Source organism: Astyanax mexicanus, chromosome 6 (genome assembly GCF_023375975.1).
Source record: "Astyanax mexicanus isolate ESR-SI-001 chromosome 6, AstMex3_surface, whole genome shotgun sequence".
Taxonomy (NCBI): domain Eukaryota; kingdom Metazoa; phylum Chordata; class Actinopteri; order Characiformes; family Acestrorhamphidae; genus Astyanax; species Astyanax mexicanus.
Genome location: NC_064413.1, coordinates 12,082,560 through 12,099,576, shown reverse-complemented (window position 1 = coordinate 12,099,576; position 17,017 = coordinate 12,082,560). Strand labels below are relative to the sequence as shown.

General features: G+C 40.1%; 1 protein-coding gene across 10 annotated transcripts in view; it reads right to left on the bottom strand.

Moving 5' to 3' along the window:
* agap3 (ArfGAP with GTPase domain, ankyrin repeat and PH domain 3) overlaps window positions 1-17,017 on the bottom strand; it is a 224,138-nt gene that overhangs the window by 32,471 nt on the left and 174,650 nt on the right. For 7 of the 10 annotated variants that reach the window (XM_022673959.2, XM_022673960.2, XM_022673961.2 and 4 more), the window contains 2 exons: window positions 16,500-16,664; window positions 3,633-3,803 (listed from right to left, as the gene is read on the bottom strand). In XM_022673959.2, coding sequence (XP_022529680.1) covers window positions 3,633-3,803; window positions 16,500-16,664 — 336 coding nt within the window. The remainder of the gene's footprint in view (window positions 1-3,632; window positions 3,804-16,499; window positions 16,665-17,017) is intronic. The other 3 variants (XM_022673962.2, XM_022673953.2, XM_022673955.2) reach the window with 1 other exon arrangement.

The following is a 17,017-nucleotide window of genomic DNA, read 5'->3' as shown; positions in this document are numbered from 1 at the left end:
CTCTTTATAGGCCATCGATTGTGGCAGTGTGTAATGGCAAGGCGTGTGTGTGTGTGAGAGCAGGTGAGTGAATCTGTGAGCGGCTGGGAGAGGATGCTGGGCCGCTGGGAAAGGCATTACGCTGCTGTCAGCCTGCTCGCCGGGAGTCCTGCATCACTCTTTAAACACATGAGTAGTTCATTTCGGCGTCTCGCGCTGCGTGAAGGAAAGGATGAGGACGCTCTCGCTGAGGCTCTGAGTGGACCAGGTTTCCTGATAATGGGGAATGAATGGTGTTAAAATGCCCCCTAGGAGTGGGTGATAAACGCTCAAACGTATGCAATGATATTTTCCAATCAACCTTTGTACGGCTTAGAACTGCAGCCGGGATACAGGAAAATCCACTCATTAATGGGAGAACGATTCACTGCTATTCGGTTTTATGATGGTCCACCTCTCAAACAACTCCAAAACTACAACCACTGAGGACCACGATGAAAATGTAATCCTCAAGGATTTGAAGAGGAAACTGCCTGTAGCTAGTCCCCACCCAAGTTCCATTTCTTCTCTTTATCTGCGTAAATACCAAAGGCAATGTGTTGGTACCACTAAAGACTACAGCTATTGGCAAAAACATGGTAATATGGTATGGCTCAATATAGTGTGATTCATAGTAGGACTGCACTTAATATTAGTCAATTGAAAATAATCAGCCAAACTTTGAAAGTGCTTTTTTTGGTCAATTTTAGGTCATATTGTTTACAATAATGTTCACATTAGACTAAACACTGCAAAAGCAGCAGCACTTGAAACAGGGCCAAACAGATGTCAGGGTTAGCTTAAAATAGTCAGGAGGGCTATTATATCTATAGGAAAAGTGAACAGTTATCTAGCATCACAGCTGAACTGCTCCAGCCCAGCTGTACCCACAACACCATTAACTTTAACCTAGCTGTGAGCAAACCCAGCGGATGGCACGTCTGCGTCCCATTTTAACAAAATGGCAAAACACATAACACTAGTAATACATTTAAATACTTAACAGTAAGCTAGTGATTCATCTACTTTCTGACAAACATAGATTTAAGGCACTTAGTTAACTTAGTTAAGGCATTAAAACACATTCAGACATTTACATTTTTACCTAAATTTATAAACATTTTTTTTTTTTAAGGATCAGATAACCTTAGATAAAATCTAAGTTTAGAAAAGTTTCCTTTTTTATACAATTACAACGGTGAGATCTGAAGACAGGAAAGTTGTCTTAAACACAACACAAAATAACCACAACCACTCTCTTGACACCAATTTTTGCATGTAAACTATTAATTAAAATTGGATCATCTATTTTAGAGAATCAATACAGAAGTTTAATATGACATAACTTCATACTGTGTTGCTTTGATGCATTAATATTTTCTTACACTTCTTACACAGAAGTCAGAGAATAACAGTGAATCGTGAGTTATAATAGAGTAGAGGAGGGGAAAATGATATTTTATTGTACAGTGATAAATGTGTAGATATATATTTTTTATTTAGTGAGGATATCAGTTCATAAATAACACTGGCCAACTGGACATTTCATTACAATTAGTGTAATTAGACCTGTTTAACGAGATGAACTGCAGTATATTTTGGATTAAATTCACAGTACTCAGAACAGGATAGTATTTGATTGATCTTTTTTAATAATATATTATTTTAACTGAGATCATGTGTGTCAAGAAATACATTGGGTATATCATGAAAATATTTTTTTAATTATCATGATTTATATCATATGACCCACTATTACTATAGAGGGATGGCACAGTCTGCCAGTAGATTTTTTTTCCCGGATCTTAAACACAGTCATGTCACCTCACAGAGAGAGGGGGAAAAGTTGCTTCACCTTTTTAGAAAGCTACAGCATGTTTGATTTATGATGCTTCAACACAACTAAAATTCAATTTCTGCCACCATTCAGGTCTTCTGATTGCTTCGTAAATGAGATAAACTGATAGCAATTTATTCAAGGATTCAACCCCCGCCCCATCCCTCTCTCTCACTCTCTCTCTCACAGATGCAGTCTGCTGGCTCCACCTGAGTGCCTCCCATACTTAAGCAATATGTCTGTATTCCGCACGCACTCACTAGAACAGACAAGCGCACACTAATAGAACATTTCAGGGAAGATGGTGGAGAACAGGAGGAGGCAAGAGGAACCAGATGCCCATGATGGAAAGAAAAGTTTTGAGAGCAGCCTCGCCTACACATGCTACGTGTTGGACCACAGCTCCCTGAGAAGGCAAGCGTAAGCGAAACCTGAGGGTGCAGGCTGGCTCACACTCTCCCACTCTTGACGAAACGTCAATTATTCCATGTGTAATGGGACGGGCCGAGCGCTGAGCAGGGCTAACCTTGTCTAACTGAATCCCTAATACAGTGGAACAATGGGAATCTACCATGCCTGTAATCCCCCTGGGCCCTTAATGTCAGACATCACTCACTCCTGACCCATTAAAAGCCTCTTAACATCCTTCAATCGGTCTTCAGACCCCTGCTGGACCACACCAAGCCAGTCTGACTTCTTCAATACAAACCTCAACGGCCTGAGCTTCATAGTTTACATCTTGCTTTCTACTTAAAACGATGTAACATATTAAAACACACACGGATCTGGTTTGGCTTTTGGTTGGCATAGCAAAAACTGCTACAGAAAGTAAAATTACGGTACTGTTCTGATCAAATGAAAACCTTCCTGAAGGACACCGTACATCAGAATGATTGATCTGACTCCTTTATTGAAGATAGCCTGAGAGAAACGCTTTTGTTTTCTCAGTGCCACCCAATTACGAGTCATTTGTCACTCAGGCCCAGTACCACTGGCACAGAGGTGATGAGTTAGTGAGATATTATTTCTGTTGAGTTGAGGACAAAAGGGATTGCTTCTTCAGAAAGAGAGTCAAAGACTCAAATTCAGTCATTAAGCATGTATTGCACAATACAGGTTTACACTCTGCCTATAGACAGTAAATTAAAGTGACACTGCGTAAGCTTTGTGAACTTTGGATTTAGAGAGCTTTATTAAGAGAATATGTTTGGGTTTTTGATTATATTGTTTTGTGTGTATAATGTATTTTTAAAACCTACCAGTCCACTCTAAAATGCAGTTCTTGGAATGAATATATTCGAGGCTGCAGGGATGGTTATGTCAGCACTTTAAAAACATTAATCAGTTAGCATAGTAAGCATATCTCTGCTGAGCTGAGGACAAAAGTGATGTCTTTTACAGAAGGAAAGATAACTCAATAACTCATTAAAATGTAGTAATTTTAATGTGTATTGCACAATAAAAGTTTACACTCTGCCTAAAGACGATAAATTAAAGTGACAGGCTTAGCTTTGGGGAGTCAGGGATTTTGAGACCTTGATTGAGTGCTGTTTATGCATTTTGTGTAGGTTGTATTTTGTTAACTGGTAAATTTCTGTTAAAATATAGAGAACAATTACATCCAACAAACCTACCAGACCACTCTAAAATGCTGTTTTTGGAATAAATATATTAGATGCTGTAGAAAACTTGGGAATTCTACTGCTCTCACTTAAAAGGGAAAAATAGTAAAAATTGCGGTTTTAAGGTCCTGACTTCAGGACAGTGACGAGGATACCTGGTTTACCTTCATTTCCTGCTGACAGCCCATCTGGTTTGGTGATGCCCGTGCTCTTTTTCCTCCTGTGCTTCTTGCGGTTAGCATGTGGCGAAGGGGGCGGCTCTAGTTTGGGGCTGGTGGCTCCGCCCATGCCAGGAGTGCTGCTCAGAGGGTCCGTCATACCATTGGCTAAAGGGAGACAGAGAGAGACAGACTTTTTTAAACTTTTTTTTTAATTTTTTACCAGGGGTTACCAGTCATTTTGGTCAAGATTTGACAAAAAAGGGAACTTGGTTGTGTGGTGAATTTTTTTTTTTTTTTTTAACAATTAGAGCAAGGGTGTTTGTTTCTAGCACCAATCAAGGAACAACATACTGCCTTCTCTGTTCTGTTTCGATGAACCAAATATGAATCAAAAACGTATTTCCATTTTAACTCAGTGAAGCCTCATTTCCGTTACACCTGCACCGGAGAGCGGGAAGCAGGACAACAAATTTGTCACAGAGGTAGTACCAAATGAAGATTTAGGATGGCCTAAGGTCTTGACAGTGTCGGAGGGGAGGCTATTAAATGCACTGGGTAAGAGGTAATAGAGGTTTGGTTTAAGGTGATATTATAAATGTGATAATAACCTGCTGCTCTGAAACGCGGTGGGTGCGGTACACGGGGGGATGGCACGTTTGTGTGCGTATGGATGGTGTCAATAGAGAGATCAGGGCCATCCTTCTAAGCCTCTTGACACCAGGACATCACTTTCCTGTCCCCTTAGGACACCATTACCCACAACCCCTCGCCAAAGCCCCCGAGCAGAGAGGCCTTGGCAAAGTGGACCACATATAGCTACACATCCACACATGCATTCACACTGTGTGTCAGATGCTGGCAGCCCCCTCTATTGTCTTGGCATCAAAAGCTCATTGTGGTGTTGCAAACTCCATTCATCTCACCAGGCCTGGGGTGGGTGTGCGTGTGTATATGTGTGTGTGTGTGCGCATGTGTGTGTGTGTGTGTGTGTGTGTGGACAGTGGTCTGGGAACATCTGAAAACCCGCAGTGCCAAACACTACATATTCTAATGGCAGTGGCGACCATTAGCCGACGTGGAACATTAGACCTAATTTGGTGAATCCCTTCAGGGAGCGGGGCTTAGTGTAGTCTTTAAAAGGAGTGAGATGGGACCCATGCGGGGGGTAGAGGAGCCTCCACTACAGCCTCCACATCTGCCTCAGGCTCCGCACGGCTTAGCTTCAGCTAGTGTAGCAGCTAATGCTGGCTGCGCCACTGCCACTTACTGCCATGCACTCCTCCCATGTACACACACGCACCTCCAAACCCTCTCACCTCACACCCGACATTATCTTCTAGAAGACCTGAACTTTTTTTTTTGTCACTTCTAAATGTTTCAGATCATCAAACCAATTTAAATATTAGTCAAAGACAACACAAGCAAACACAAAATGTGTTTTTTTAACTAAAGGATTTTATTATTAAGGGAGAAAAAAATCCAAACCTACATGGCCTTGTGTAAAAAAAAAATTCAATTCAATTTCTCTAGCCACACCCCTTCCTGATTACTGCCACACCTGCTCTCAATCAAGATATCACTTAATTAGAACCTGCCTGATCATGTCTTATCATGCCAATATCCAAAGAAATTCAGGAACAAATGAGAAAGAAAGTAATTGGGATCAGCCTGGAAAATGTTAGAAAGCCATTTCTAAAGTTTTGGAACTCCAGCAAACCACAGTGAGAGCCATTTTCAACAAATGGCAAAAATGTGGAACGGTGGTAAACTTCCCCTGACCAAAATTACCCCAAGAGTGCAGCGACTCATCCAAGAGGCCACAAAAGACACCACAACAACATCCAAAGAACTGCAGGCCTTACTTGTCTCAGTGAAGATCAGCGTTCATGACTCCACTATAAAAAAGAGACTGAGTGCCAAGATGAAAACCACTGCTGAGCAAAAAGAACATTAGAGTTTGTCTTAATTTTTTCAGAAAACATCTTGATGATCTCCAAGACTTTTGAGAAAATACTCTGTGGACTGACAAGACAAAAGTTGAACTTTTTGAGAAGTGTGTCCCATTACATCTGGCGTAAAAGTAACAGTAAAGGGACATCATACCTACAGTAAAACATGGTGGCGGTAGTGTGATGGTCGATGGAATGTCTCATTCGCCTGTAATGTTATCAGACCTCACTCCAACTCACAGATGATAATTTACATCACCTTACCATGAGCACACTGGCCAATGTTTAAGCTCACAAGAGAACACTAAATCAGTTATATGTTTTTTTTATTTTATTATCTAATCTCTTAATTTTCTTTTTTAATTAACTATTTTCTATGTAATATTACTGTTTATAGTCCTGTCCATAGTCCTTTTATCAGCTGTACTGATAAAAAAAAAAAGTGAATGAACTATGTAAATTCTGTAAACAGCTGTTTTATAATAAATAATGAATCACACAAATATGGAAATGCTCCACAAGCTTTGGGTTTAATTGCATGTGACAAGAGATTAACCAATTATGTGGTCATTATTGTACAATTATTATAATTCTATTCATGAGGACAGTCTTTCTGATTATCATCTCTTTCACAATCAGATCACAATCATAAAATTCTGAAATCTAATAACAAATCTAAATAATTATAATTATAAACATATATTAGTAAACAGATGCAATAGAATCTCAGTATGTTAACAGTAAACTGACTGAAACCTTACCTTAAAGGTTACTCACACATTAATATGAGAGTATTACAGAAGCCTTGGTTCTGTGTATGTTTTATTACAGCAAGTGAAATCAGCAGCAGATACTGTAATTTCTGGGCTGATAAGAACGTGGCAGGGGCTGGCACGTCTCCGATGCCTCTCTCGTCATTGATATTCATGACTGTTAGGTGTTGCTCGCTCGCTCCCTCGTTCGGAGTGGGGAAGCGGAGCTTGCAGCTGCCACACACGTTGTGGCGGCGTCGCGAACGTCTGTTTCAATTTCCACACTCCTCTTCTCAACAGCCCCCCTGGGACCTATCATTAGCCGTAGCAGACAGCTGGGGGCAGAAGGGTTCCTGAGAACACCGTTCACGCACACACCCGCACACACACCGTATGGTGCGAGGGGGGCAGGGAAGCACCCAACCTGTTCTGTGCCAGAGGGTGTATTGTGTGTTTAGCGTGAGGTTAAAGTGGAAGGTTGCCCCTGTCTCTCACGCAGGACCTCAGAAGACCTTTAATTTATTCATAAGGTTTTATTCACACAATAAGACACTATCATCCCGAGCAATAAAATAATGACACCAGTGTCCCAAAGACACTATGACCCCGTTTACATCAAGTCACTTCACACCTCTGGAATATCAGGATTGAATCTGGATAAGACTAAACACATAGCAATGCAGAAAAGTGTAAACACACCCAATTCAATTCAATTCATTTAAACCACTTCAGGAGACACATGCTTTATAGCAGTGTAAACACATCTGTCTCTCCAAAATGTGTTCAACCATACCATAAACACAGAACACAAGTAATAAGTGCTGTGCAATAAGGACATTTGCATATTCTGCTCCACACAACAATCAAGAGTTCATTCATTTGACCACCCAGTCTAAAAGTGTGGTTAAAACTGTACCAGGATCCAATCCAAATATCAGGTGTGAACGGGGTCTTAAACTGTAGTAACTGATTCAATACATCATGAAAACCCTTAGAAGAAGCAAATAACACTAAACATATTGCAACATGTAAGAACGCAACAAAATAGATACAAACCTGATCACTTAAACCACTTAATGAGACATTCACATGTAGGTTTGCAACGGTATGAGATTGCCGCGGTATCACGGTTATCACGGTATCACCCTTAAAGAAATTACAACAAAGGTTTTTTGTTCAATTAACTATTTATTGTAGAAACCTGGAACAATTATAATTTTAATGTGGTGTACACCATCAGGTGAAGGAAACCAGGTTTTTGCACTACTCTTAAGGGCATTAAGAGTGTAAATAAAATATATATATATGTAAATATATATAATATATATATATACACACATACACACACACGTTATACACATTACATGTATTCTAATAAGTAAAGATCCTGTATTTAAAATATTCAGTACAATTATTTAAGTTTAAATGATTTATTATCTGATAAACTGAGCCTGGGTCAGTGTCTGATCAACAACTGTTGTAAACGTCCGTTTTACTGCCAAGTTGGTATATAACCAGATACTGCAGAAAGAGGGGATTTATTTCTGACATGATCCTCACAATAGAGATTTCTATTTTAAGGCTTTCACACCGAGTTTGGTTTTAACATATGAAAAACAGGCACGTCAGATTTTGAAAATTAACGCATGTAAATGAATGGCGTCTTTCACGTCCAGTCCGGCCAGCACCTTTACACGGACACGTGAATCCGTCGTAGCACGCACTTCACGCCTGTACCTGCGTGCCCAAATTTCGGATAACTCAGCGCTTTTGCGGGCGCTTACCGCATGGGTTGTGCACGACTACAAATAGGTTTTATTTAGGTTCAGATTAAAATGATAAACTAAACACAGGTGGTGTTCTCGGAGATGGGAGAATAGGTTTGACGTATGTTCACCTTTAGCTGTGACTTTACGGCCACATTGATTACAAATCGGATAACCATCCTCGGGTGCGTTCGGCGGGTATCCGAAATAGTCCCACACTGCTGATTTTAGTTTAGCCTTTTTTTAGTCGGACGGAGATTTGTTTAGTCTGATGCACTTTCTGCTGTTCTCACCGCTGTGTGCTGAGAAGCTGAAGCGGCGCAGAGTTGCGCATGCGCGGGTGAGATTGTTCGCTGGCTTGCCTTTTACCGGTAATAAGCAAACACACACGGTCTGATAACCGTGCATTTTAATACCATGGTATACCGTGAAACCGGTTACCGCTGCAACCCTATTCACATGTATTACTCAGGTAAAAGTATAGATACTCGGGATGTAAAATACTTCTGTAGAAGCTTTTTACTCAAGTAAAAGTGCAAAAGTACTGGTTTCAGTACAAAAGTAAAAAATAATATAACATAAAAAAAAAATACCCCAGTCTTCAAAATACATTTCTCAAAAAGCCATAGTGACTTTAATATTATATGTTATATATAATTATGTTATATATAAATGTTAATGTTGAGAAATTTGGCACTAGGCTCCCTGTATCAGCTGCTTATATGCCCGTTGAAGATGAATGTATTTTAGGTGTAATGGATTGTATAAACCAATAGAGTGTAGGAATGGTAAATGTTTATACTTCTCATCCAACTACAATCAGACTATCTGGATGGAGATTTATCAGGACCGAATAAAAACAAGCTGAAATAAGGAGTAACGACAGGAGTAACAAAGGTATTTTTAAAAAGTAAGGAGTAGAAAGTTCAGATAACTGTGAAAATGTAAGAACTAGAAGTAAAAAACTAATCTAAAAATGTTTACTCCAGTAAAGTAGAGATAACTAACATTTCTACTGAAGTAAGGTAGAGCATTACTCGACTCCTCAGGTCATGTTACAGCATCAGTGTAAACGCATCAGTCGCTCTGAAATGCATTTGACAACTGAAACTCCTCCAACTGCACCCTAAACAACTGCCACAAAATAGTACATTTGCATATACCGTCCCACACAGCAACTGGATTTTAGTCTGACTAAACAGAGACAGATTTGCCTACCTACTAATGAAACTGTGCTTAAACTCTGGATACATTAGGTGAAGTTACAGGTGTGACTGTAGTCTTAGTCTGTAGTAATTGAGTCAAAACATTATGAACAGCCACAGATGAAGCAAAATCACTGATTGTTACGCTCTGAGACATATAGCATATGTTGTAACTAAACAGTTAGTTAATCATTACAGATGGTGTGATGATTGCAGAAGAATCATCAAGTTTAAAGACTGTATCAACTTTGAGAAAGGCCAGACTGTTGTGACCAGGTGACTGAATGGAGGCATCTGTGAAACAGCATAGCTTATGGAAAGAAGTTCAAAGTTGTTGAACTGAACTGTTCTGCTATATGTTGTACTTTTTGAAATGATTCAAAGGTGAGAGGGTCAATTTCCAACCAGGGAGAAATTAAGAGGTGCGAGTAGCCACTCAGCGTCTAGTTAACCATAAATAACCTGCAATTTGTCCCCTATTCAAACGGCGGCATTGACTCGGCTAATTACTCGTCATATGTTCTGATGGAAAGCGCTTCAGATTAAGAGCCAAAAAGGCAGCGGGTCCGGCTCAGCAGGAAGCGGAGAGAGCTCGACTGAGGCGGTATCGAGCACCGGGGCGAGGGGTTATAATGAAGCTCAGGAAGGACCGGCGGTCATTTGCATCTGGAGCCAGAACCGAGCGGAAACCTTTTCCCAAGGCAGGGCCGAGGTGGTAAAGGAACCTGCAATTACAGTCCATTATCGTCCTGGCGGGAGACGGAGCTTTAAAACTCCGGCTCTGGTGATGAGGGCCGTGGGCGAGGGCGAAAGGTGGGGACGTTAACTTGGTTCTTTGTAGACCTTTCTCCCTTTCTCTTTCTCTCCCTCTCCTTCCTGCCCCTCCGTAAGAGAGGGCAAACTTCCTCCGGTAATTTAAGAGCTCACCAGGTACGAGCGGTAATTTTTCAGACGAAGACCTCCCTCATGCTCTCCCAACCCGCCTCCTGTCGCCACGGCAGTCGAGAGAGAGCAGCCCCCCATCCGTAATCAAAGGCAATGGCTGCAATTAATGGAAGGGGGAGAAAAATGAAAAAAAAAAAAAAAAAAAGTGAACACAATCACCACCTCCTTCTTATTATAGTCAATTAGAGTGCGCTAATCAAGGCACGGGCAGGCGCACGCCACTGCTCTCGGAAAACGAAATGTCAAACTTCATTATGGCCGGGAGAGGGGGAATCAAACTCCCTGTGCTCACAACCTCTTCACACCCCTCCACCCCCCCCTCCCCACCTCCCTACCCCTATCTCTGAATCCAGAGTGCGGACTAGCCAGATCAGTTAACACACCATCAAATTATCATTACATTAACAGGAGAGATAAGACGTTAACTGCAGATACGCTGCAATTCCAGGTACTGGTATTTATGCGCAAATGCTCAGCATGTACTCTGGGGCATTCTGATATCAATTACTAATTACTTGTAATTTATACAGAGCTCATATAGAACTGTTTGGGGGGAAAAAAGAAAAAAAAACAAAACAAACAAAAATATATATATATTATAGCATCACTTTGCCAGTCCTAACACACCATGCAAGCTGGAACTGGGTTTCTTTGTATAAACACATATTTAATATTTCATTTTATATAATGGTCAAAGTTACATACTCTCTATTTATTTAAGAAACTCTTTAAGGCTGGAGATCTCAGGGGTTTTTATTTTTCTCATTCCTTTCTTTTTCTCTCACCAATTTATTTTCTTTGTTTGTTCTTTTAAGTCTTTGAAGTAAAATAAATGCATTATGATGTGCTATGAATATGTGCATAGTGTCTTACATATAAAACATTCACAGAAAGGGTTACAGTTATTGGGCATGCAATATTCAGCAACACTGCAATATTATACATTTATAATGCAGGATTCAGAGAAAAAGTTACAGAAAGAAAACCCTGGTCATTAAGCACTTCAGTCTTGGGCTGTACATTCATCAGCATGTTCGCAGGTGTAATTTAATATTAATTATTTATTAACTGCCAAGCACATCGAAAGCAAAGATAACCTAATCTAGACTTGGATTTTAAAAAAAGGTTAGGAGATTTTACAACAGAATACTAATACAGAATTGTATTAGTTTATTAGTTACTCTGGTAATGCAATCTAGGAATGTCATGTCTATTAGACCAAAGGAGCTATATTCTATAAATATTTATAGAATACACAACACATTATAGTCATCCTTACTACGCATTATAAATTGTGCTTATAATATGTAGTACAGTTGTCACTTTACTTTGAGTATATATTTAGACATGACATAATACATTGTTTTTGGTATTGATGTACAACATTATACAGTTTATTATGCTTTATAATTAGGGCTGCAACAACTAATTGATTAAAGTAATTATTACACCAGTTGGCAACTACACTGCCTGTTCAAAAAAAAAGTCTCCACCTGGATTTAAGTAAGTAAATGATGTTGGTTGATGCTGCAGGTGGTCAGGTCTAGGTTCAGCAACAGTATGTGCTGAAAGAATGAGGTCAGCTGACTACCTGAATATACTGAATATAGACTAGGTTATTCCATCAATGTTTTTTTTCTTCCTTGATGATCTGTGTATATTCCAAGATGACAATATCAGGATTCATGGTGCTGGAATTGTGAAAGAGTGATTCAGTGAGCACGAGATCATCATTTTCACACATGGATTAAGAATTTACCACAGAGTCCAGATCTTAACTTCATTCAAAATCTTTGGGATGTGCTGGAGAAGCGCTGCTTTGTGCAGTGGTCAGACTCTACCATTATCAATGCAGCAAGATCTTGATCAAAATTAATGCAACACTGGATTGAAATAAATCTTGTGACATTGCAGAAGCCTTTTTGAAACAATGCCACAGTGAATTTGTGCTGCAATCAAAGCTAAAGGTGGTTCAATTCAATATTAGAGTGTGTGACCTTTTTTTTGGTGATGCCTTTTTTTTGGCCAGGCAGTGTAACGTAATAATCAATCAGTTGGGTATTTAGTGAGTACATTTTTGTAAATGTATTTCTCACACGTGATTAGCGAGTTTTCCATTCCACCTTAAATGCAGTGGCAGTTACATTCAGAGTAAAAGAAAATCAAATCAGCATAGATGTTGCAGCACTAATTATGATCACTATTCATAATGCATACTACACATGCCAAAAATGTCTAATTAATTTAATAAAACATTTAAAACCACGTTTATAATGCCCTATGGAAGCATTATAGCGTGTTATGAATATGTTCATAGAGTGATAAGGACATGCCACTCACAGAAAGAAAACCCTCCACAGCTCAGAACCTGGACATTAAGTGTTAAAATCCCCAGTCTTGGACTGTGGATTGATTTAGGTACTGCAGGACTGTTTAAGCATAGTAACAAGGCTGTAAGCTACTGGACATTTACTAGATGTTGCTGAAGCGAGAATGCACTTATACACACACACACGCACACGCACACACACACGCACATGTTCACCCTCTCTTCACCCTCGTTCTATGAAGGATATCATACATGTTTGACTCCTGAAATAAGACTAAGAGGAGATGAGTTTTAATCAGGAGCCCCACGTTCGATATTCAGAAGTCATCTGAAGTCCTCGCTGCCCCGGCCTCTCCTCATCACATCCGGAGTGTTATAAATGAACACACTGCTTAAATAAGATGGAGATGGTTACTTGGTTAAGACACCATCAATCTACGGCTGCTCATCATCTTCCTCATCGCAACACAGTTGCGTAGGTTGACCTTCAACCACAGATTGGCGTTTGACTCTGTGTAAATGGTAGAACGTAAGCTCACTTTATGAATTTAAACGCTGTAAGAAAATGAGGACAGAAGTGGATTTCAGTCAAAGTCAGGGACAGTAATGTCTTTCTACAACAGGACAGGAAAAGACACTGATTGATAATTTTATTTATTGAGGGAAAATCGATTCAAACCAATCTAGCCCTGTGTGAAAATGTGTGCCCCCTGTGGACTTGTTTGTTTGATTTGGGTCATTGTCCTGCTGCAGAACCCAAGTACACCTGAGCTTGAGGTCACATACTGACTGTCAGATATTCTCCTTCAGGATTGTCTGGTAAACAGCAGAATTCCTGGTTCATCAGTTACAACATGTTTTCCAGGCCCTGAAGCAACAAAGCAGCCCCACACCATCACACTACCACCACCATGTTTTACATTCAGTATGATGCTCTTTTTGTGAAATTAGGTGTTAGTTTTATGCCGGATGTAACGGGACACACACCTTCCAAAGAATATTTCGCCAAAGTTCTGAGGATCATGGCAGTAATCAGGCCTGTTTGTGGCTAGTGAAACTAGACTAAGCTTGTGGTTGAATTAAATGTAGTTAATCAAACTACCGCCACATTTTGCTAATACTTTTTACAGCACCGTAAAAGTTCTCTCAAATTAACAGATCTGCTTCGCACTGCCAGAAAAAAAAGCCTTTTTAACTGGACAAAACAAGCTCGCTAGACTTCAGTTTGGTTTAAAGCATTAGGGAATACAGATGAATAAACTGAATAAAGAGCAAAGGACCAGCTAGAACAGCTATTCTTAAGCAATGTTTTAGAATAGTACTTCTAATTTTCAAATAAATATAATAAATATAATGCATTCTAATAAGGCAGAAGGACACATTTAAGTTGGGATTCAGTTAAATATAAATAAATGTGAACACAACTGTTCAACAACAAATACTCCTTCATATGTTTTTTTGAAACAGCTTTGGATAAAATAATTCCACCATTAGAAATCATATCATTGACAAAAATCTAAATCAGCGAGGCCTCCATTATTGTCTGAAAAAATTACAGGCAGAATTATTATTTTTTAAATATTCAGTGGTGATCTTACATTTTTAGTCCCATCAGATAGTGAGCTTGCTTCTTCTGTTGTAATGTTTTTGCAGTCGAGAGTCTTGTACTTGTTTTGCTACAAATAAACTAATTCAATAACTAATTTTGTATTTTTAGTTTTGCACATTTAGCTTTACTGTTCTTTTTTTTATTAAGACATGAAAAACACAACTAGTCAATGAATTCTACGACAACACAAAACAAGTACTGCATTTCTTTAAACTTTCAGTATTGTATACTTTTTCTTTTCTCACTCGGGTAGTTTTACACTTCCTCTTGACTTAGTTGTTCTTCCCCCTTTTCCCCCACATTCCTCAACTCTAATTATATGTAAGATCAAATATATCTGATGAAGATACTCTCATGTTAGGCAGGAATGTCCAGGCTCTTAATTGGCTCTTGGCAGGACTTTTCCTATTAAAATGTGCACGCGCTCAGATGCGTTCTGTGAGCTCATAGCGAGGGCAGCAGCCCTGTGAGTAATTCTGCTTTGGGGCGTGAAGCTGATGGGTGCAGGCGGGGGGCGGATGGCGGTGGCGCTGAAATTGATTGTTGGACAGGCAGAGGAGAGGAGAGAAGGGTGAGCGAGGCGAGAGAGAAGCAGAATTGTGTTCACTCTGCAGCACCACAGGGTCTCCACTGCGCTCATAAAGACCACTCTTTAAACTAGCGGGCCCCAGGGACCCGGGGACACTGAGAGAGAGAGAGAGAGAGAGAGAGAGAGAGAGAGAGCACATAAGAACAAGAGAGTGCATGCGTATGAGAGTGAGAGAAAGTGTGCATTAGAGAGAGAGAGAGAGAGAGAGAAAGAAAGAGAGAAAGAGAGAGAGAGAGAGAGAGAGAGAGAGAGAAAGAGAAAAAGAGAGAGAGAGAGATGGAGCAGGCACTAATGAGAACGACGAGTGTGCAAACATGCATGGAAATGACTGTTATTCTGTTGATGTGCATTTAAGTGCTTTTTTACTGCCAGCCGACAAAGAGAGGGAAATAACCAGTGATGAATGTTGCCCCCGTAAAACATTCATTTTCCCTACACAGGAGGGGAAAAGAAGAGCAAAAAAAAAAAAGAACCGCAGCGTTGTTACGCCTGGCAAATATATTATTTGACTTCAGTCAAGTGCACTGACAAGACAGAGGAGAGGGAGAAAAAAAAGAGAGATAGACAGAGTGAGGAAGAGAGAGAGACAGAAAAAGAGAGGTAAAGACAGTGAGAGAGAGAGAGAGAGAGAGAGAAAGAGAGATGCAGTGGGTGGCAACAGCACAGCAGTGATCAAAGCTGTAATTACTAAATTAGCCTGATTAGAGATTAGATTTTCCGCCTCTGCTAAAACCAACACACACACGCACACACACAAAAACAAACACACACACATGCACAAAAACTTACTTTCACGCATAATGACAGGACAAAAGACCATCTTTATATTTGTCTCTAACACTACAAACAAACTCCTCCTCTCCTCTCAGGTCTGTATTGGAGTGTGATTACTGAGTTGAGTTTTTGTGTTCAGAGTCAGGGTTATCTGGACTAAAAGGTGCAGTTGAAAGTGTTACTTTGGGTATATTCACACTATCAGACTGAAGTGAATCATTTTTGGGTAGATCTTTTAAAACTTGATTTAAATCACATTCACATGTGATCCTAGATTATATTACAAAGTCAATATTGCCAAAAGTATTCACTCACCCCTCCAAATAACTGAACTCTGCTTTTAATCACTTCCATGGGAACAGGTGTATAAAAGCAGATTTAGTCATGCAGACTACTTCTACAAACATTAGTGAAAGAATGCGTCTCTCTGTGACAGTGTTTTACTGTGACAGGAAGCAGCACCTGTGCAACAAGTCCAGGCCCACCAGTGTTGTGGTAAAGTCTGATTTGTTACGTTACAGACAGATACGGGTCACTTACATATACAAAAGTGAATGTGAACCATTAAACTGATTGTCAAATTTGATTTGAATTGATTAATGAAGCTTGTAATGTAATGTAAAAGCAGTGTTAAACATTCATGTGGTCCTGCAGGGCAGCACAGTTTGGTGATTTCACTGCTTAAACACACCTGCTTCATCTCAGCAGTGTTTCAGAATGATTGCTTCCAGATGTTGTGAAACATGCTTTTCTTTATGTCTTAATGTTAGTTCTTGTTAATTCAGTGAGGATCTGGCATTACTGTAACTTAATGGCCGGCCAAATAAAACTTGAAAAATTAAACCCAACCAAAAGACAGAGTGTGTGGGTGAGTGAGTGAGAGAGTGTGAGAGAGAGAGAGAGAGAGAGAGAGAAAGAGAGAGAGTGTGTGAGAGAGACCAACCTGCGGTGCTGCTGGTGTTAACAGCCTCATTCCACTGCTCAGCACTGGATACAGAGAAGGAGCGTTGGTGCATGCCATCTTTAACTCCACCCACAGCGGCCACGCCCAGGCCAGAAATGGAGCCCCCCGACTGCAGAGACGTGCTGCTGTTAGAGTGAGGGGCACCTGGGTAAACAGAAAAATAAGGAGGGGAGGTTAATACAACTCAAAAACGGGGTTCTCCACAAGTGTGATACAATCTAGCTAGCAGCGCTAGTGTCGCTAGTAGAGGACAACATGATAGAAAATGGGAGCACAGTGGAGCCGGGGGCTTCCTGGTTGACCGACCAGTGGACTCCAGGGACGCTGACCTTGGCTGTAAGTTAAAGTGTCCTGTCCTAGTACTGTACAGCTGCACAAAAATACATCCTCCATCAAACATGATCACAGGCTTGCTGGTTGGAACTGAGCACAAACAACTAAATGTACTGCTTCTACTTTCATTCAAATTCAATTTATTTAATAATTTTTTCTTCATT